This window comes from Cnephaeus nilssonii (assembly GCF_951640355.1).
Source record: "Cnephaeus nilssonii genome assembly, chromosome: 4".
Classification (NCBI taxonomy): domain Eukaryota; kingdom Metazoa; phylum Chordata; class Mammalia; order Chiroptera; family Vespertilionidae; genus Cnephaeus; species Cnephaeus nilssonii.
Window position 1 is genome coordinate 75,889,144 of NC_137075.1, and position 23,279 is coordinate 75,912,422.

General features: G+C 40.7%; 1 protein-coding gene across 8 annotated transcripts in view; it reads left to right on the top strand.

The window, feature by feature from the left end:
• DAAM1 (dishevelled associated activator of morphogenesis 1) overlaps nt 1-9,325 on the top strand; it is a 159,814-nt gene extending 150,489 nt beyond the window's left edge. For all 8 annotated transcript variants that reach the window (XM_079769870.1, XM_079769874.1, XM_079769875.1 and 5 more), the window contains 3 exons: nt 1,349-1,480; nt 5,241-5,411; nt 6,618-9,325. In XM_079769870.1, the coding sequence (XP_079625996.1) occupies nt 1,349-1,480; nt 5,241-5,411; nt 6,618-6,827 (513 nt within the window). In that variant the 3' untranslated portion in view covers nt 6,828-9,325. The remainder of the gene's footprint in view (nt 1-1,348; nt 1,481-5,240; nt 5,412-6,617) is intronic.
• Nucleotides 9,326-23,279: the final 13,954 nt, after the last annotated feature.

Below are 23,279 nucleotides of genomic sequence, written 5' to 3' on the forward strand. Positions count from 1 at the left end.
TCCTTCCGGGAGAAGGCTTTCTTGAGCTGGAATGGCAGTCATGACCGCCCTACAGCCTGACCATGGGCGCTCTGACACTCGAAACTGAGCTGAGAGCTACTTCACAGCAAGGCACGGGGCGGGGCGGGGCAAGGAAGTTTTGTGTTTGGGGTTTATTAAAGGTAGTTTTGCTGAAATCTCTCCGGCCCTGGGTCATGTACACTGTCACACACTCTTCATAGGAAAGGGGCTCCAGAAGCCTCCCCTCCCCACCCCCAGCAGCTTAAATGTCAAGAGGCAGCATGGGAAGGAAACGTAAATGTTCATGTGTCCTAATTGTGGTTGGCAAAAGGTGATTATATTGTTACACTAATGAAACACTTTAAAACTGCCGTCACGTCTACGTCTCTCGCACACAAACAATGCTAAGTTTCCAAAGTGCTAGGATTGTAGCCATTTTTTCCATCAGAGCAAGCTCCATAGTTTATGAGTTTCCACTTCTGTTATTTTATTTGACTCTCATGGTGATATAGATACTGCCCTTCTTTTACAAGTGAAGAAACTGAGGCCCAGGCCACTCGTCACAGATGAGAACCAAATCAGTGGTAGAGCTGAGTCAGAGCCCATAGCCTGTGACCTCTACACACCTGCTTGTTGGCACCTCTGCCAAAGCAGGTGAAGAAGGAAATAGATCCGGATTACGTCCATTGTTACACAGCATCGTTGTTACTGAGGCTCTGGAGTCAGGCAGACCTGAGTTCAAATTCTGACCCTGTCATACATCAGTTATGTGACTTTGCACAAGGATTTAAAACCCTCTACAATGCCTCACTCATTGAGGTTTTGTGGGATTAAGTAAGGAAGTGCATCTGGTAAAGGTTGAAATTAATTATTAAATTTGAATAATGTGTGTTCATCACCATGGTAACGGAGAATATGGATAATTAACAAGGCACTGATACTCCTCACCTGTCTGTTCACAAAAACTGAATCACTGGGTGGACAAGAAGGAAAATGGTAGCTGCAGTTGAAATCCTACCTACCCAGATATCCTGGTTTGGGAACTAAGTAGGTTTGGCAGAGGGAGAAAGGAAAAAAAAATCAAAGAAGCAGAGTTCTTGTTTAACTTCTATTAATTTTATCCAGATACTAATCTGCTTATGTTTAAGCCAGTGTAAGGAGTTACACCGATACAGTATGCAGATGATTGAATAAATGGCTGTTGCAAATATGTGTGCACATGGGCATGGCCTAGCACGGTGGGCAGAAGGCAGGTTTCTGACTTACTGAATGTGAGCATATGGAGAATGAGACAAGGTGTGTCTGCATTCAAGGCCTACACTGACATTATCCTTTTCCTGGGTTTAAGGAGCTGGAATATCAGAAGACTCAGCCCCCGCAGCCTGGAGACAAGTTTGTGTCCGTTGTCAGCCAGTTCATCACAGTGGCCAGCTTCAGCTTCTCTGATGTTGAAGATCTTCTAGCAGAAGCTAAAGATCTGGTAAGTTTCCCCGTGCACAGGGCTGGCACTTTCCTATATTATACTATAAGCATATTTTCTCCCCCACCCCCCTCAGGCTGTGATCAATTAAAACACACCCTTTTGTCTGCCTGGCCTCTGTTGCCTTTAACTTAGCAAGACTATGAAGTATCCAAATGGTGTAAAACCAGTAAATTAACTAAGACACTTTTCTATTGATTAATAGTGGGTCAAAGTACTTATCGCTGGAAAACAGAAAAGAGATTATGAAAGCTAAAGTCAGGAAATGTGAGATCAGGTGTGACAAGACCGTGTGCCTCAGTATGCTCTCCTGAGATGCTCGGGAGGACAGGATACTCCCTCTTGAATCTCTAGCAGAACTTATGCCAAGTTCAACAGGGCAGAGGATGGCCCACATATAGTATTCACAGTGGAGTGTACATTTAGAGTAATTTATTCTACTAAAAGTTTGTAAAAATATGTTTTTATTTTTAGGAATTGACTTTTTTTTCAAGAAGGAGTCTGTAAACTATAATTGCTGTGCAATAATAGATAATTCCATGACAAATGATAAACAATAAAGACAATCAGAATAAATAAACAAGAACTTATTAAATGAGGTGTCTCTTAATCCTCTTAAGTTTTGTTGCCAGATGAATACTTTTTAATAAGATTTCTTTTTATAATTTTTGCTATTTTTAAATTTTGTATTTTTATAAAGGAAAAATTTGTGTTGGTTAATTATTAAGACCTTTAAATTCTCCTGCCCCTTTTCTCTCTCTTTCTCTCTCTCTCTCTCTCGTTATTTCCTCTTCCAAAATATATACATCTTCATAATACATATATAGGCATATAGTCTCTCATTTTCTTTCTCGTTGTTTATAAATTATATTAAGCCTCTACCCTGACCTATTAAGTACTTTTATACACCCATCTCTCAATTACCACAAATTTCACTTTAACTTGAATCTTTCCTTTGAAACTTGAGTAATGGATGTCATTTTTCTGTGGTCACGTGTTCAGCTATAGAACTGGATGCTTGTTCTGTAAGTGTGCACACATACTGGTTAAAATTAAGAAGGAGATACATTAGGTAGTCTCAACATTCAGCCCCATTTCCAACATTATTACATAAATGGAAAGACAATACATCTTCAATGACTGCTGTTAGAGGTCCAACCTCTGAAGAATGCGATAGGTCAACTATGCCAGCAGCCTCCACCGGGATAGCCCCTCCCTGTCTGTGTATGCCTCACCACTTGAAGTACACACTCGGTAAGGAAGGGGACCTCCCTCCCCAAACCGGGCATATAGTACCTACTTCATCAAGGGCTCAAACATTTTTGTAGGAATCAACTGGATAGTTAATCTTTTATTTAAACACACAAATACACAGTGTGTGTTTTTTTCCCTTTATTTTAGCGTGGGAACTTTAGTCTGGAACTAGTTTTCTTCATGTTTCTAAGATAAAAATATATATGACTTCATCAACACTAGAATTCCTAGATAAAAAGATCATTCAGGATGGCTTGGAGTGCATGAACTTGACTGTTTTAGAAACACAATTGTAGGCTGTCTATTGCCATTTTGTTCATACCAGAGCTTTTAGAAATGAGCTTATAAAACCATGGAACAAGCTGGAGTGCTGTATGTGGTGTGTGAAGAATGTTGTGTTTTTTCCTAAAGAGCTCTGGTTTCTAATAGAATATTTCCAAATATGTAAAACACTGAGAACAACTCCTCAGTGACGGAAAAGTGGTAAAGGAATATTTTATTATAAATTAAAGATATGAAATAACATTTATAAAATATCATATATATATATATATATATATATATATATATATATATATATATACACACACACACATACACATATACACTGAGTGGCCAGATTATTATGATCTCTGAACACATAATAATCTGGCCACTCAGTGTATAACATAATTAAAAACTGTTTATTTAAGAATAAATATTGAAGGGAAGCCAAAACCAGTTTGGCTCAGTGGATAGAGCATCGGCCTGCGGACTGGAGGGTCCCAGGTTCGATTCCGGTCAAGGGCATGTACCTTGGTTGCGGGTACATCCCCAGTGGGGGGTGTGCAAGAGGCGGCTGATTAGTTTCTCTCTCATCGATGTCTCTAACTCTCTATCCCTCTCCCTTCCTCTCTGTAAAAAAATCAATAAAATATATTTTAAAAAATATATATTGAAGGGAAATTGAAGGGAGGTAGTCAGAAGGTATAAACATCCACTCAGATAAGTCAGTCCTGGGGATGTGATGTTCTAAACACAATGACTGTAGTGAGCACTGCTGTGTGCTGGGGTTGAAAGGTGTTAAGAGAGTAGACTGAAGAGTTCTCATTGCAAGGGGGAAAAATATATTTTTCCTTTTTTTCTTTTTTTGTATCTATATGACATGATGGATTTTAACTAAACTTATTATGGTAATCATTTCACAAATACTGTAAGTCAAGTCATTACACTGGATACCAGTGCTGTATGCAATTATATCTCAATAAAACTGGAGGGTGGGATAAAAATATAAAAAGAGACTAAATATTGAAAACATTTCCTTTAGGTAGATGGTATCACTGAAATATCAGAAAACCATAGTAATCAGGCAAGTCATGCAAAAAAAAAATAAAAGTAGTTAGAAACTTTTGTGATGGAACTGCATAAACTTTATGGTCTAAATATGAAAAAAAAAGTTCTGGAAATTTTTAAGTAGTGAAACAGGCATAGGGAGTGATCATTTACTTCACTTTGAACCTAGAAACACCATTCTTAGTAGCTTAAGAGTAACAGCTTTAGACCATTACAGAGAAAGAAAAAGTCTAACCAACAATTTGACCAGCATTGAACATATTTGGATGATCGTAATGACGCTGACTCCTAGAAGCATGTGATTTCAAGTTATGAAGATAACTGCCAGAAAAACTAAAATTAGAAACAGTTAAAACTAAAAAGACTGAAAATACTATTTTATCATATACATATATTTTAATATATTTTTTAAATTCTCCCTTAATAATCAGTTATTGTTTTCTAATTGAGGCCCAGGAAATATGATAATAATAGCATTATTTATTATTAGAAAGAGCATCTAACAAGCACTGGATCCCATTTGTTTTTGATATTGACCATATGGCACCAATAAATGATATTAAACTACTTCAAAGAAAAGTTAAAAGTACAAGTTTCCCTACCCCTGCTGAGTTTGCTATTAGTTTTATGTCTTGAGTGCTCTGCCTTATGATATTTTGCTTTCTTGTTTTTACTACTGTTTAGTTAATAAAAAGTCATAGGAGGTAATCATAGATGTTAAGCTGAAATGAGGCAGACAAGAATAAATGGTTTCAAAAGTCGAGGAGTATTAATTCTTTTACTTTAAAAATGACTGATAGCCGAAACCGGTTTGGCTCAGTGGATAGAGCGTCGGCCTGCAGACTGAAAGGTCCCAGGTTCGATTCCGGTCAAGGGCACGTACCTTGGTTGCGGGCACATCCCCAGTGGGGGGTGTGCAAGAGGCAGCTGATCGATGTTTCTAACTCTCTATCCCTCTCTCTTCCTCTCTGTAAAAAATCAATAAAATATATTTTAAAAAATATAAAAATAAAATAAAAATAAAAATGACTGATAGACACATGTGGCAGCCAAAGATAAATGCAGGCTCACTCAAATCCCGCAAGTTAAATTTGGCTCAGCTTGAGCTTGAGTGCTAGAGGGATTTAGATTTGATGGTGGAACACCGGACTTACTAAAACCTCCTTTTTTCCAGTTTACTAAAGCAGTGAAACACTTTGGGGAAGAGGCTGGCAAAATGCAGCCAGATGAGTTCTTTGGCATTTTCGATCAGTTTCTCCAAGCTGTGTCAGAAGCCAAACAAGAGAATGAAAACATGCGAAAGAGGAAGGAGGAGGAAGAGCGCCGAGCGCGCATGGAAGCTCAGGTAAGAGAATGATGGGTTAGTTGGCTAGTTGGCCAATCCCACCTCCTCGAAGGTCTGTTGCTTCAACTCTTGGTTTTTCAATAGCACTCTGGTGTGCTGGCAAGAAGGAGGGCGTCAGAGCACTCTCTAGAATGCTGCTTGGAGTTTAAATCGGCATAAAGTTTCCCTGGGGCAATTTGGCAGTCTGTGTCCAAAGCCCCCCAAATTATATCCACATTTTTTGATCTGGAATTCCATCTCTTAGAAATTATTCTAAAGAAATGATTATAAATTTGCATGAGAACAGCAGTCTTTATAATTGCCCCAACTGCAGACAACCTAAAAAGGCATCAGTTCTAAAATGAATAATAGCTACATGAAGGAATATTTATGCAGCCCTTAAAAGTCATGTCTTCAAAGACTATTTAATAATGCAAGAAAGCTTACAAAATGATTTCTACATGAAATCTTTTTTTTATGTAAAATAAGTGTAAATACAGAAAATAATAGTAGTGCGATATTCCCCCAAAATGTTCACAAAGATTATCTCTTGATAGTAGAATTAACCTAGTGTATGGTGGCAGGAGAAGATTTGCCTTTGGGTAGTGGGCACACAGTGCAATATACATATCTTTAACATAGAAACCCACACCTAAAACCTATATGTTCATGTTGACCAACGTCACCCCAATAAATTTAACAAATTAATAAATAAAAGAATTAAGGATGAATTTCTTCCTTTTTGTGTATCTGAATTATCCAAATTTTCTATAATGTATGTGTATTATTTGGCTTTTAATAATAGTAAGTTGCATAGCAGGTTCCAGGCATTCACAATAGATACCGGCTAAGCCTTTGATGTAAGGAGAGTGGCCCGATGAGTATTTGCTTTTAGTCTCTCTGTACCATCAAAGAAACCAATATTTGGGGTCAGTTTAATAGTGATGATGTTCTCATTGCTTCAATTGCTCTTTAACTGGAGTGTCATGAGGTTTACCTAGATTCTAGATGGTGATATTCTAATCACAAGGTAGTGGTCACTTTTCTCTATTGATTATTGCTTCCACAATGAGCAAAGTCCCAGTGACCCCTCTCTTGTGACTCTGAGGGGGGTTGGCAGCTGTAGATGAACATGGCTGTAGCATTGCCGTATTTCACAGAATTCATCGCCACTATAAACAAAATACAGCACTTTGACACTTCTAAGAGGGTGCTTTCTGATTGCAGCTCAAAGAACAGCGTGAAAGGGAACGTAAAATAAGAAAAGCTAAGGAGAATAGCGAGGAAGGCGGCGAGTTCGACGACCTGGTTTCAGCTCTGCGCTCGGGAGAAGTGTTTGACAAAGACCTCTCTAAACTGAAACGGAATCGCAAACGCATTACCAACCAGATGACGGACAGCAGCCGAGAGAGACCAGTCACAAAACTTAATTTCTAATTTTCCTTGAAAACTTTTTTAGAAAGCTCATTAGCAGCCCTTTGAAGTGACTAGAACTTTTCATTACACTGCCTTGCAATCCGAACAGTGGCAATTTCTCCTTTCATCTGTGAGTACAGGTGTGAGTGTGTGTGTATGTAAATGTATGTGTATATGTATATTAAAAATGTATATAGAAGTCTGAGTGTTGTCTGGAGACCTATCTGTATGGTTTTTAAAAACCTACGTTGATGTTTGTGCCCAGAAGCCCTTGGTGTATGCATTCATATTGAGTGTGGCTCGTCTTCTTCCCTGAACACCACGCCTGTTCAGAAGCACAATACTATCTCCTGAAAGAGATGACAGAGACATTCCCTAGAGTAAAAGACAAAAAAAAAAAAAAGAAGCTTGAAATATTATATGGTTTCCAAGCTTGGTACGCTCTGGAATTATTCTCATTGGTGAAGCTGGTGTTGGAAAGACACAGATTTAAAGTGGTTTTGGTGGTTGCCCATGTGATGCCGGTGCCTCGCATCAGGACCTGACAGGGCCAGCTCCGATTTCTGACGTGGGTGTAGGGAGGCGTCTGTAACTGTTTGTGGAGGACATCTTGCACACAATCTGAATTATGTAGAATGTCAGTCAGAATCTTTTCATATATTTAAAACTTGGACATCAATTTTTTATTCGTAATTTCACTGAGTTCTCTGCCAAGCATCCTAATGATTTCTTTAATTGCTTTTGGGAAGAACACTGTTTATCTAAATGCAATCTGTGCTCTTGTTAAAGAAAAAGACTGCCGGAATGTGCTTGTTCTAACAATCGAGATATAGAAACTTTAAAAATAAAACTCCCACCCAAGACCTAAAAGGAGGGATTCTCTGAAGGATTAAAAATTATTTTTAAAATTGTTTATGGGGTGCCTTCCCTTTTCTTTTCTTTTTTTTTCTTTTTTTTTGGTATTATCTATTTTCAGTTTTTTTAGGACAAGCTGCATCTTCTGTAAATATAAGTCTGGACGAAAGAATACTAAGTAAATGCACAAAATGTCAACAACACCAACAGAGATGCCGAGATCTATTTAGCTCTAAGTATGTCTGAAGTGCTTTCCTGTTATATGTTGTCATTTTAAATTGTGTGTCAGTAAAGCTACCTGTAAAACTTCAGTCCAAAAGATAAAGCTCTCAGGGAGAAATGGATAAAAACAATGAACATTAGAAAATAAAATATAGATACTTACCATTAACCTACCAACTCTTAATATCTTTAAATTATATGGTATATAAAGGGGGCTGTTACTTTTTGTTTTTTTTTTTTTGGCTTTGCTTTATTTATTTGTAGTGGGGGAGGAGGGCTAAGGGTCTCTCTTTTCTTTCCATCTATCCTGTTGTGGTTGGGTTTCCTGTGGAGAGAGTAGTTTGTCTTGTTGCACTAGAACATTATTTACTCACTAAATGGAGTTTTTCAGTCAATTAACAAATATTTATTAAACACCTACTATGTGTCAAGCATAGTAGGGCTACAATGGTAAGCAAGACAGAGTCCCTGCCCCCAAGGAACTCATGTTCTAACGGGGATGTTAGGGGTGAATAAAATACCAATGCGTGCGCTGTACAGGAATCGTGCTATTTAAAAATAGTTTGTATAAACTATAATGCTTAGCGTGGACGGCAAGGTCCCTGCGCTGTGTGGAAGCTGTGAAATAATGCTCTAAGCGTTGTCAAGAGCTGTGGTTTTCATTTTCCCCTTCGTTGCAAACTTAGTGACTTTCTACGATTAATAGAAGTAAATGACTAGCAGATAAAACATAAATACACAGCAGAGGTTGGGCTCCCCCAACCTTTAGTTACCAAGGTCTGCAAATACACCACATTAAAGGTGCAGGCAGAGACTGTTCCAAAAAGGCTGGAGATGAGGAGGAGTGGGATATGCTGGTGGATTTGTCTATTCCTTAACTAAAGTGCCTCTATATATATTCTTTTCTATTTATAGCAGGAGAATTTGGTCTGGCTCCGTTTGGGGACTGTATTTTGAGAATGGCTTTGTTTTACAGTTTAAGGAATAGACAAGTGGTTGGAGAGTCACTAAAGGAGCAAGCTGTGTGTCATGTCCCTCTTGCCCTTTCCCATCATCCTCATTTTGAGATGACCATCCTGGTTTGCCTCCTATGCCATTTCCATTTTTTGGTTTCTTTCCCCAAAAGCTGTGTGCAGGTAATTCCATGTGCCATGTTGGGAAAAAAAAAATCTACTTTTTTAGATTGGTGCTGGTGTAAGTAGCCACTTTTCTCTCTTGGGTGTGTATTTTAAATTTTGTGTTTTTTTAAATTAATGCCAAAAAGAAAAAGCATTATAATTTGTAAACTTAATTGTATGTCTTGTATCTTATTAGCTTAGTAGTTGGACCCACTTAGTCTTTAGGTGCAAAATTGTTGCTATAGTACCAAGAAGAAAATGTTGTATGTGTTATGAAATTGTACATTTTTTTAAATAGCAATATGCAATAAAGAGATGAATTCATTGGGTGTATGTATATGCTTTCTATGAATTATTAAAACAGCATTATCAAATTTTTGGCACATTCCACCAGTAAATTTAAATATTGCAAGTTATTTACTACTAGATCAGAAACATATACATATTTTTTAACTTGTACATACTAGACCTAGAAGGGTATAGTTTTCTGCTATGGCAGCATTCAGTATGTCCACAGCCTACCATCTGCTACCTCTTTGTATAACTCTGTGAGTTATATAGTTTCATGGTGGGGCTACTGATAAAATTATTCATCTGGGGGTATTGAAAAGACTGTAGTCTCTAGAATCAAAATCTATTTCATTTTGAAGCATTTCCTTTTTAAAAATTAATTTATGATCTAGGTTAATATGGGAAGTGCTGCCTGTACCAAACAAGGAAGGTGTATTTTATCCTCTGAAAATTGGGCCTTTCTCTTGGCCCCACATCACTTTGGCTGCCTGGCTATCCTCAACCATTTTGAAGTCAAGCTGAAAACAAATTGTCCCAGTAGCTGATAGAGGACCCAGGCACTTTCGAATGGATTGATGATGTCCTTATAATTACTAACCATCTTGGTTTTCATCCAGTCAGTGATACCTTAATCAATAAAGAAAAAAGAAAAAAACAACACAAATATTTAATATTTTATATTTAAAAAACAACAACAAAGGCTACTTTGTTCTCTGATGCTTTGTTCTCATTCAGATGGAAGAGAGCCTTCTACTCATTAGGTATATTCCATTCCACAAATGTACTGAATGTACCTACCATTGCCTATTAGTATGTTTGAGTGTGAAGCTACATAGAGAACCACCTAGACCTTCAGTTGCCCTTGGTGTGTTAATAGAAGTAGGAGAAAACATGAAACTTTCAGCTCATTACATTTACTTTTATGTCTTTGGTTCCCCCCCCCCCCCAAAAAAAAAATCATCACTGGGGAAAATGTACTTCTGTCAGGAGGTGAAGCTATCTGATCCCTCCAGAACTCTGCCCCTTTTCTAACCAAACATGGGTTTAGGTGAGGCAAAAGGATCATCTTTATTAAACTAGACACAATTATTCAAAAGACTGTTCTGAAAGAGCTGTTTGGTGAGATTTTGTTTCCAAGTGGAAAGCCTAAATTAAGAACCCAAAGGCTTAACAATTACTTGATACCATTCAGTTCCATAAACACTAGCTTTGAGAACCACTGGACTGTGTGTAGAGAACTTGGTTTTCTGTCGCTTTGTTCCCATTCAGATGGAAGAGAGCCTTCTACCCATGGGACAATGACCCTGAAGCAAAGTTCTGGGCTTCTTGCTCCGGGGTCATTTATAGACTGCCATTGTGTTGAGTTAGGTGCCCATTTTCTGAGTCTCTTTATGCCTGTTTTCCCTATCAATATGAACTCTACTGACGTCTAAAACCCTGTTGAGTTCATAATTAAAAGGTGGCTTAAAATCTGTAAATTCTTACCTTAGCGAAAGTTTGGAATCCTAGAGGAAAGAGTTTCTTTTTTAGAAGGATTTTTGCGTTTTCCATAGCGAAGACCAATCAAAATTATTTTTCTTCAGTCTTATGGGGAAAACATCGAATCTAACCTTTGGTCTCTTCCCTGACACACTTTTGTCTACTGCAAACAACTGTGTGTTTCCATGGTATCAAACAAACAACATGAACACAGGATTGCACACTAGGGGTTTTTGACAAAGGAGATCCTTATTTTTTTATCAGACCTTGATATGTTTTTATTTCTCATGGGAGAGAGGTTTTGAGGTATAAAGTCGCCATGTCATTCCAATAAAGTATTTGTTCTCTGCTTCTCTGCCTGTGGTTTCTTTCACTGAGAGGAGGAAGAAAAGAAACAGCCCAATACTGGTCTTTGGTACCATTTCCCGTTTTATTTACTTACACCCATTAGAGTCATATGGGGACATTTCTATGGCAAAGGAATCTGCAGTCCCCCGTGTGGTGATGAACGTTTCCTGTTAGTGGCCTCACCCCTACCCCAATTCTGGCCTCCAGAGTAGAGAAACTTTCCTATGTTTGAGATTTGAGGTCCACCTGACTCTTGAGATGGGAAGGGGTGCTCAGAGGGGAGGTGATTATGATGCTGAGCAATGACTCGGATAAACAGGCACAGGGAAGAGGAAGAAGGAGGTGCCTCCACCAGCTGCTTAAAAGGAGAAAGCCCCTGCGTGCATGGCCAGGACACTTCCCCACCGAATCCGGTTAAGTTGCCCTACTCCCTTGCACATGCCCTCCCTCAGCTAAACTCCCTTTGATAACTTATCGCCCCCTTGACTTCCCCAGTTTATCCACATCTGGGTATATCTCCAAAGAACAGGGTAGCTTCTCACACTTCCTGGAACTTCCATTTCTGACCACCGTCCTTTGAGACCAGCCCCGTCTCTAACACCTCATGACTAACTCCTAGGCCAGTAGGACCACGCTGTCTATTCCTTTACTTTAGAGGTGGGGGCAGAAATAAAAGGAGGGATTGAACGCTAGTGAGCTAAGCATGCTCAGGTGGTTCAAATTATAAATCATTAGGACTTCCCGTTTAAGACAGTTTCTGCAAGTTGACTGCATCAGAGGGCTCACCAGAGGAGCCTGTCCTTCCCTCCCTATTTCCCGTCGTCACACCATCATTCCACCATCTAGAAAAGTGGTTCTCAACCTTTCTAGTGCCGCGACCCTTTAATACAGTTCCTCATGTTGTGGTGACCCCCAATTATAAAATTATTTTCGTTGCTATTTCATAACTGTAATTTTGCTACTGTTAATCGTAATGTAAATATCTGTGTTTTCCGATGGTCTTAGGCGACCCACAGGTTGAGAACGGCTGCTGTAGAGACTAAGACCATCGGAAAACACAGATATTTACATTATGATTCATTAACAGTAGCAAAATTACAGTTATGAAGTAGCAACGAAAATAATTTTATGGTTAGGGGTCACCACAACATGAGGAACTGTATTAAAGGGTCGCGGCATTAGAAAGGTTGAGAACCCCTGATCTAAAGGCTTCACTAGGCATTCTCTTAAGACTTTTGAGGAAAACAGTCCTCTCCTCCTGCCTCAAATGTGAGCTGTTTGACCCTGATATGCAGCAGCTGTGTAGTGACCTGATGTTTTCATGGCGGGCGAGTTCCCACAAAAAGCTTGGCCTTTCCTTCCGCAGGAGCACTGCTCGGCGGGCCATGCAGCCCTGTCCACTGGGTCGCTGCTGAAGGATGAATGCAATGGGAGAAACGATGCTTCCAGGTCAGTTGGCCTGGACTCCCTCTTAGAATGCGGCAAAGGGGACCCCGAGGAAGCCTAAAGCCAACTAGTCATTAAGGTACTTGCCCCAGAAGACGCTCCCAAGCTCCCTTGTGCCGATTTCTAAGCAACACTGTAAAACCCAGAACTCTGAGTTCCAGAGTTGTGGATTGCCTTCGACCTGGGCTGTGACCTTCGGCGAGTCTCCTAAATGCCTTCACTTCCCTCTGGGGAGCTGGGAGAGCAGCTGTAAACCCACCCACCCCCCCCCTTGCAGGGCCGAGCAGTCCTGCAGCCAATTTACTAACATTAAACTCTCCTGATCACTCTGCTTATCACCCACAGACTAGAAACCCGCCTCTGCCCTGGCTGCCTGGGAGGGCAAGTTCTGAGAGCAGCTTCCATCTCAGCAGTAGCGAGGCTCATGCCAGGGTTTCCTTTTGTTTCACCAGGTAACTGGGGTAACGTGGATCCTCAGAGCATCCAAACGGCCTCCCTTGATTTAGCAACGTATGTCATTAAGTGGCTTTTCCCTGTAGAGGTTGTGGCGACTTAGGAAGAGTGGGGCTGGGAGAGAAGGCAGGAACAAATCCAACTAAATGGATGGGCCCACTGCGCTCTTGACCGGAGTGGCCACGGCTGGAGTGCTGTGTTCTCAGGGACGATGCATTTTGAGAGCAACACTGCCAAACCCAAATGCATCCTGGTAAGCAGGTTTAAAAGCTGACTCAGTGGCATCCACTGACAAGAAATTTGTAGCCTGCAAGACAAATTACAAAGGAGACAGTGAGGAGACAGAGGGAAGCTAGCTAGTCAGGAATTTGGACCACTGCATCAGAGGGCTCACCAGAGGAGGAATAAAATTGGGAACCCAACGAGATGGAGTTACTAAGGCACCCCAACTTGGAGGGGGGAGGGAAGGACACACAGGAGAGGCATGAACTTTAAAATACTAAGACAGGCGGGTGCAGATAACCAATCACAAGGCAGTAAGGCATATAAACCAATCCCAAGGATCTTGCTAAGGCAAAATTCTTTGATAAGACCAATCAGGAGCTAGCAACGCTGTCTCCACCCCCTAAATGAAAAGGGGCGTGCGCTTCTCCTTTCCCCTGGCCTGGCGCGAAGGGTTCCTGGGGTTCATTCCTGTGGCAGGGGAGCACATCCCTGTGCCCACGTGAGTATGGCCACGTGGGCCTCCACACGTGGACTTTAATTAGCGTGGACACTAAACTCCCCAGTGGAACACGGAAAGGAAGCTCCCGACACTGGCCTGCTCCTGGAACCCTAGCTGCACCTTTTCCAGGACTGGCTTCTCTCACTGAACTCCGGCTCCACTAACCATTTTTGTCTGTGACTTCAATCTTCGATTTTGCGAGGCAAAGAACTCGGACTCAAACACCTCACATTTTGGTTTCATAATGACAGCCAGCCTTGAAGAGGGAGAAGACTTATTCTGTATTTCACCAGAACACGGGACTGCAACCAACAGGTAAAAGTCACCCCCCAAAAAATCTATTTCATTTTCCTTAACCCGTAGTGAACTTTCAAACTCCTTTGATAACCAGCAGTTGAACAGGTGCCGCAGGAGACACTGAGTACACTGTCCTCAGAGGCATTCAAACCTCCACACTATTCATCACATCCGGGCTGTTGTCAGAAGTTTGGGATTAAGTGGCAGGTTGAATAGATGACTTTTTAAAACATTTCATTGGAAAATAATTTCAAACTTACAAGAAAGTACAAAAATTAAAATCGCATAAGGAACATCTTATGTGCCCTTTCCCAGATTCTCTTATTGTTAACATTTTGCTCTATTTATTTTGTCACTTCTTATCTCTCCATAATCCTTTTCTCTGAACCATTAAAAAGTTGTTTGTATCATGGCCCTAATTCCTACATACTCCAGTGTGCATTTCCTAAGAATAAGGATATACTGTTATATAACTTCAGTACATTTATCAACTTCATAAATGTATATTTATACCTCTATCTAATCAACCATTCATGTTCCAATTTTGTCCAATAATGAATGTCCTTTATAACATTTCCGCCTCCAGAAAAGAGTCTAGTCCAAGATCAGATATTGTACTTATTGCCATATCTCTTTAGCCTCTTACACTCTTGAGCCTTCCTTTGTCTTTTATGACATTGACATTTTTGAATCGTCCTGTGGTAGGCAGAATAATGGCCCCCCAAAATGTGCATATCCTAATCCCCCAAAACTTGTATGTAAATGTTTCTGTTTTGCCTCTGTTTCTATTTTATTCATCAGTTTATTATGTTCATTACATTCCACATGACAAAAAACGACTTTGATTAAGTGAAGGATCTTGACACAGGAAGACTAACTTGGATCATCCACATGGGCCCTGTTATCGCAGGGTCCTTATCAGAGGGAGGCGGGAGGGTCTCAGTCAGAGGAGATGTGAGAAAGAAAGCTCAGGCTGGAGTAAGGAGATTGCTGGCTTTGACAGAAGGGTGCCACAAACCAAGAAACACAAGTCCCCCCACCCACCTTTTGTAAAATTTATCGGGGTGACATTGGTTCACAAAACCTTACAGGTTTTAAGTGTACAACACAATAAAACTTAATCTGCACACTGCACTGTGCACCCATTGCCCCAAGAAAAGTCTCTTTCATCCCCATTTTCCCCCTCTCTACCCATCTCCACCTGCCCCCACCCCCTTTTCCTCTGGCTATCACCACACTGTTGTCTGTGTTATGTGATATGTATATACTAGAAGCCCGGTGCACGAATTCGTGCACCAGTGGGGTCCCTCGGCCTGGCCTGTGGGATTGGGCCAAAACTGGCTCTCCAGCATCCCCCAAGGGATCCTGGATTGCGAGAGGGCACAGGCCAGGCCGAGGGACCCCACCGGTGCATGATTGGGGCTGGAGAGGGACGCGGGAGGTTGGCCAGCTGGGGAGGGACCGCGGGAGGGCTCCAGGGCGTGCCCGGCCCATCTCCCTCAGTCCTGATCAGCCAGACCCCAGCAGCAAGTTAACCTACCAGTTGGAGCGTCTGCCCCTGGTGGTAAGAGCACACCATAGCAAGCAGTTGAGCAGCCTTAGCATATCATTAGCATATTACGCTTTGATTGGTTGAATGGACGACCAGACACTTAGCATATTATTAGGCTTTTATTATATAGGATGTTTCTTGGCTAATCCCTTCTTTCATGCAGACCCCCCTCTCCCCTCCCCTCTGACAGCTGTCAGTCTGTTCCATGCCTCTGTTTCTATTTTGTTCAGTAGTTTATTTTGTTCATTAGATTCCACATCTAAGTGAGATCGTAGGATATTTTTCTTTCTCTGATTGGCTTATTTCACTCAGCATAATAATCTCCAGGTCCATCCATGCTGCTGCAAAAGGTAAGATTTCCTTCTTTTTTACAGCCAAGTAGTATTACATTGTGTAAATATATCACTGCTTTTTTATCCACTCATCTACTGTTGGGCATTGGGCTATTTCCAGATCATGGCTATTGTAAATAACACCTCTATGGACATAGGGGTGCATGTATTCTTTATAATTGGTGTTTTGGAATTCTTAGAATAAATTCCCAGAAGTGGGATCACTGGGTCAAAAGACAATTCCACTTTTAATTTTTTGAGGAAACACCATAGTGTTTTCCACAGTGGATGTACCAGTCTGCATTCCCAACAGTGCATGACACACCCTCTCCAACACTTGTTTGTTGATTTATTGATGATAGCCATCCTGACAGGTGTGAGGTGTTATCTCATTGTGGTTTTAATTTGCATCTCTCTGATGATTAGAGACATTGAGCATTTTTTCACATGTCTGTTGGTCTTCTGTATGTCCTCTTTGGAGACGTGTCTATTCAAGTCATTTGCCCATTTTTAATTGGATTATCTTCCTTTTTTAAATTGTATAAATTATTTATGTATTTTGGAAATTAACCCCTTGTCAGATGTATCATTGGAGAATATGTTCTCCCATTCAGTGGGTTGTTGATGGTTTCTTTTGCCATGCAAAATCTCTTTAGTTTGATGTAGTACCATTTGTTTATATAACTGTAATTTTCCTTGTATCGTATTTGTCTGATATTTCTTTTTGTTAGGTTGAGGTTATGCATTCTGGGCTGGAAGACAGCATAGGTGCTATCAGGGAATCACACAATGTTTATCTCTCCCTCATAGGTAACATAAGTTTCATCACCCAGTCAAGGTGTGACCCAGTTTCTTCTCTGTATAATTATAGGGTTTTGTTCTCTCTTGCAATTAATAAGCTGTCTGTTCCTCTTCAAAATCCCCCCCCCCCCCCCCCCAGAGTTAGCAGCTACTGTAGATCCTTGGCTGAAATAATCTTTACTATAAAGGTTGGAAAATGATGATATAGCTCGGCTCCAACAATTTCTCTACATTTACCAGTCGACCTAGGCTTTCTACTCTAATCAAGAGCCCTCCCAACTCCTCCATCATTAATTTATCTCTGATCAGTATAGGCTTGTAAATTCCTATTTTTTCCAGTGGTTTATAATTCATTACTGGACTTAATTATGTTTATACTCAAATTATTCCAGATCTGACCTGAGAATGCCCCCTCAAGCTTGTTCCTGTGTCCTTGTAATATGTCCCATTAAAAAAAAATAATTTCCTAAATTCTGGCATAGCAAAAGATTCCAGGTTTATCTTGTACCTACCCTGCCCCAGCCTTGGAGTGAGCCATTTCTTCCAGGAACTCTGATGCTTTCAGTGGGAAATGTCATTAGAGACTGAGATTAACTTTGCCTCTTGACCTGTTTCACAGACAGTGAGGAAATGTATACAGGTGTATATCCATGTATAACATACATACACACAAATATGCATGTGCACATAGACATGCTTCTATACATGCACATATTTTAGGAATCATGACTTCATACCAGTGCCTCAAAGTCTAATCCATCCCCACAGGTCCTCCCTCACTTTCTCCTGTTCCATGTTTGTATATCCTTCTTCCACAGCGAGGACACTAACTCCCGACCATATAACACATCTACGCATTTGTGCAATCCTATGTTGAATCTAAGAGAGTTTCAAAATTGCTTCTTACGTAACACTACAAAGAAACTACAGAATGTATGCCTCTCCCCTGCCACATCCCACAGATGGTGGTACATAATCAAAAACTGTGCTCATAAATTACTTGGACTGGTCCTTTCTTCTTTTTTCCTCCTCCCTCATTACAGTTATAAGAATCATTTGAAATACACTTAGATCCATTTGTTTGCATTTTCTTTCAGTTTTAGTTAGGTTTTGTCTCCTCATTCATATTGATTTAATTTTATTTTTTGACTACGTAGACTACTAACATACTCTCAAAGTCAAAACTATTTGAAAGGGTACACAGAGAGGTGTCCCAACTTCCTATATCCCTGTCATCCCACCCTATCTGGCAGGTATTCAAATTTGTTTTCTCCTTTATCTTCCCTTTGTTTCTTTTGTAATGATAGATATGTGTATGTTTACTTGTTTTTCCTTCTTTTTTTGCACAAAAGGCAGCATACTACATATGCTCTTTTGCAGTGAACCTTTCCCACTTAATATCTGCTGGAAAACACCCCATGTCAATTCATTCAGATCATTCTTTTTATAGCTGCATAGTACTCCATTGTGTGTCAGTAAGTTTATTCAACCAATCTCCAACCTTTACCAATTACATATAACATTGCAACAAATAACCTTGTGCATCTGTATTTGTTATTGTTGGAGATATGTTTTCAATATAAATTTCTAGCATTGGGATTGTTGAGTCGAAGAGTAGACACCTAGGTTATTGTTAAAGGTTGCTAAACAACCCTGCTAAGGGTTGTACCACTTTGCATTCCCACCAGCAATATGTAAGTGTGTCTAATGAGTTCAATCAATTCTCACTACCTCCACTGTTACTATCCTGGACTGAGCATCTCTTTTCTGGATTATGGCCATGGCCTCCTAGCTGGTCTCTTTGGTTCAGTCTTTTCTGCCATTATCTAGTCTCATCACCACAGCTGAGGGGATGCTTTCAAATATCACTCCGCTGAAACTTTCCAGAAGAAGTAAAGTGACAGTTCTCACAATGGCCTTCTAGACCCTAAATGATCTGGATACCAGCCCAGCACCATCGCCCTTCTGACCTTGTCTTCACTCCTCTCCTTCTTCCTCCCTTTGCTCCCCCTCTTCCTGGATCCCAAGCACCGACCTACATCAGAGTCTTTGCACTTCTGTGTCCTTTGCCTGAAACACTCTTCCCTTTCTTCGCCTTCTGTCATCTCCTCCAGATCTTTCTTCTAATGTAACCTTCTCAGTAAAGACTTTCTTGCCACTCAGTTTATAATTACAAACCATGCCCATCCCGACACACATCCCTATTCTCTGCTCTATTTCCTTCATAACAGTTGTCATCATATATTTTGCATACCATTTGTTTATTATGTCTCTTGATCCAACTCCCCCTCCCTCTCATTAGAATAAAAGCTCCATGACGTTAGAGATGTTTGTTTTGTTCACTGAGTATTCAAGCATTTGGAACAAAGTCTGACTTACTGGAGGTTCTCAATAAATGTTTGTTAACTTAAATGAGTGACTTCAATATATCACTCTCTTCTCTGATAGATCAAATATGTAAAAAAGTAGAGACATGAATAATGCAATTGATGAGGTTTATTTAGTAGATATTTTTAAACAAGGATATGTTTGAAAAGAAAATATCTTCTTTTAAATGTTTATGATAGTGTGTCTCAACAGCAACTGTTACATTTTGTGCCCAGTAGCTCTTTGTTATGGCAGCTGTTGTGGTCATTGATGTTTAGCAGCATCTCTGATCTCCACCCATTGGCATACCTCCCCAAGTTGTAACAACCAAAATTATCTCCAGACTTTGCAATGTCCCCTTGGGAGTAAAACTGCCCCCAGTTGAGGCCCACTCACCTATGGTTACACTCCTAAAATTGAGCCATCCTGCCGAAATCGGTTTGGCTCAGTGGATAGAGCGTCGGCGTGCGGACTCAAGGGTCCCAGGTTCGATTCCGGTCAAGGGCATGTACCTTGGCTGCGGGCACATCCCCGATGATGTTTCTCTCTCATCGATGTTTCTAACTGTCTATCCCTCTCTCTTCCTCTCTGTAAAAAATCAATAAAATATATTTTTTTAAAAAAATTGAGCCATCCTATACAATAAAAGCCCAGTGACCAAAATGGTAGAACGACCAGAGACCAGAACACCACGGCCCCTTGCCCTGGCTGGCCCCACCCTCCAGGGAGTGGTTAGGGGTGATCAGGCAGGCAGGAGAGAGGTTAGGGGCGATCAGGCAGGCAGGCAAGCAATTAGGAGCCAGGGATTGGGCCTAAACCGGCAGTTAGACATCCCCCGAAAGGTCCCAGATTGTGAGAGGGTATAGGCCAGGCTAAGGGACACACCTCCTCTAGTTCACAAATTTTGTGCACCGGGCCTCTAGTATCTACATAAAAAGAACAAAATGTAACAATAAAAGTTTAAACAAAAAATATCACAACCATTTGGGGCAAAATCTCCCAAGAAATATTGGATCAAAAGTTAACCAAAACTGCCCTGACCAGTTTGGCTCAGTGGATAGAGCGTTGGCCTGCAGACTCAAGAGTCCCAGGAACTCAAGGGTCCCGGGTTCGATTCCAGTCAAGGGCATGTACCTTGGTTGCGGGCACATACCCAGTAGGGAGTGTGCAGGAGGCAGCTGATTGATGTTTCTCTCTCATCAATGTTTCTAACTCTCTATCCCTCTCCCTTCCTCTCTGTAAAAAATCAGTAAAATATATATATTTTTTAAAAGTTAACCAAAACTAATAGGGTTGCCAAATAAAATATAGGATACCCAGTTAAATTATAATTTCAGATAATCATTTTTTAGTATAACTAATATTTAGCACATACACTAAAAATGTATCTCTTGTTTAGCTGAAATATAAATTTAACTGGGGAATCTTATATTTTTATTTGCTAAATCTGGCAACTCATTATTCATTAATTATTATTATTAATGGTTAACTCATTATTATTGTTATTCATATAATAATGAATATAACATAATTTCATGTAAAAATACAGCCACTATACACAGAATACATCCCGAACTGTACTCAAAGGCAAAGGTATGTTTGTTGACTCCTTTATTTCTTAAGCAGAGATACGATTAAAAATGAACTAAATGTTTAACTTAGCCCGGCCAGCGTGGCTCAGTGGTTGAGTGTCAACCTATGAACCAGGAGGTCATGGTTCAGTTCCCAGTCAGAGCACATGCTTGGGTTGCGGGCTCAATCCCCAGTGTGGAGTATGCAGGAAGCAGCCGATCAATGATTCTCTCTCATCATTGATGTTTCTATATCTCTCTCTCCCTCTCCCTTCCTCTCTGAAATCGATAAAAATATTTTTGAAAAAAATAAAAATGAGAAAACCACCAAAAATACCAAAGAAAAACAAAATACGTAATCTAAAGGGATGCCTCACAGCTAAGTTAATTTCAAGGAAGAACCCTTTCCCACCCTAGTTACAGCCTTGCCAATGGGATTATACTGCTCCAGGGGCTTTGGTTCTGAGGCCGTGCTGGACACATTCTAATAATGCCCTACATCTGTTTGCCCTTCTAAGTGCTCATCAACACTTCTATTGATGAGACATGCACTGCATGGTCTCTGCATTCAGTTTATTCTTGCTGGGCATTCGAAGGACAGTGCAATATAAATTCAGTATCTGGCATCATTGGTTTTCTTGGCTTTGTGCATGTTAAACCTGCTATTTTTATTGTGGCATTATTTTAAAAAATAATAAAATAAAATAAATATAAATATATTACCACACATCTTTTTCATGCTATGTAATGTCCATCAGGTCTTGTCTACAGCTGCTGATCTTTTGATTAAAGGAAACTCCTGAGTTACAAGTATAGACATTATTGTTTAAGCTGATGACTTCAGAAAGGGCCTACTTTCTGTTCACTTAGTCGTTGATTCAGTTCGATTAGCTGAAACCTGGAGAATCTCCCTGTTTCTCTTACGCATTATCCTCCAGTACCTTTACCGATGAGTCCAATATTTTCAAGGCATCTCTCCGACGTTGTCAGGGAGATGGCAATGGCTCCCTGAAGGCATCAGCACTTGAGACACAAACCAGTGAGTGACTGGACTCCCCGAAGGAAGTGATTCTATCAACTAGCTTTGAGAACCGGGACGGGAACAAAGAAATAAGGCCTATTATGTACAACGAGCTGTCATTGTGTTGTCATTTCCTGAGCAACCTTCTTCTTATCTGCGGTGGCTCTGTTGCCAAATTTCATCTTGGAAGAGCATTACAAGGGGAAACCAATCCAAATCTTTATGTAGTATTTCCCAGTTAGTAAACACAGGATTTCCTGCATGCGAAATGATTTCAACAAAGTGCCTCCCAACGCGGCCTAGTGACACTGTTCCGTCAGGCGCAGATAAGCTTGCTGATTGAAACCTCCTCCAGCTGAGCAAGGGGTTTTGCCGCGTGTGTAGCCAAGTTCACAAAGCTGCCCCTCCCCACCCAGCCTGTGAGCCACAGAAATGAGTTTGCATGTCATACTGACTTCCACCTGGTCTTAGTATTTCCATGTATTTCCATGCCCCCCCACCCCCCACCCCCAAGCAGAGTCTAGAAGTATGAGTCACCCTTTTCTTCTGAGAGCTCAAGGGGGCAGCCTGGTGACGGTTGAAGAGGTAGGTAGGTGGTCAACAAAGGCTTCTGGGTCGTTGATTTTAGAAATAATAAGCTGGGGGATTCTGGAGGATGGACGCTGAGTTTTCAAGCGCTGGCATTTGTTTCTGGAAGGAAAGGCTCCACTTTGCAATCCACAGTGTCCAGAGGAAGGAAGTGTGTTTAGCAAAGGGACAGGACTCCCTTCCTCTCAGACATAATTCTGGTCACACCAGGATAATTTGTAAGTCGGCACTAGAAACAGTTCCTCTCCCCATTTCCCGTTCCCTAATAAGGTGCTTGTGATGAACTAGGTGATGGAAACTCTCCCCCCAGACTTCAGTCCCTCTTTGTTTTAAAATCCTACGTGAGTGAGTTTCTTCCGAAAGCATGTGGTTGCATAATTCCCAGGACACACTGTTGGCCTGAAACTCATTTGTAGTTTAGTCAACACGATGATGGACCCAAGAGTCATCGCAACTGCTCCAGGCTGCCAAAGCACAGAGGATGTGCAGATTTGGATTCTGTATCAAAATTCTACAGAACTGTGTGATCCCTGCCATTGTGTGGAAGTCAGTACGGAGGAAACCTTTTCAGGAGAAGCCGGGGTAAACGTTCGTAGGGAGCATTTGTAATATTCTTCCTACAGTGTTGCCCTAGTTGCTGTCAGGCATAAACACAGGCCATGCACCCGGACACAGTGGCTCCGAGGGTCTTGGAGTTCATGGAACACAAACCTGCAGCTTGGGTGAATTGCCACCATTCAGTCTGTTCGTCCCCTGGGCTTGGCTGTTGACAATAATATCTAGCTGTTCACCATGTCTCCAAGCTTTCATGAATTTATGAAAATGACCTCATTAAAATAGGATTGTATAAATTTCCATTGGTAACATTTGAGAGGAAATTTCCTTTTAGAATAATAACTACCATTATTAAGGCCAGACACTGTAATAAGCAATTCCCATAAAACAACCCAGTAAAAGTCCAATGACTCATATTTTACAAATGAGGAAACTGAGGCTCAGGAAAATTAA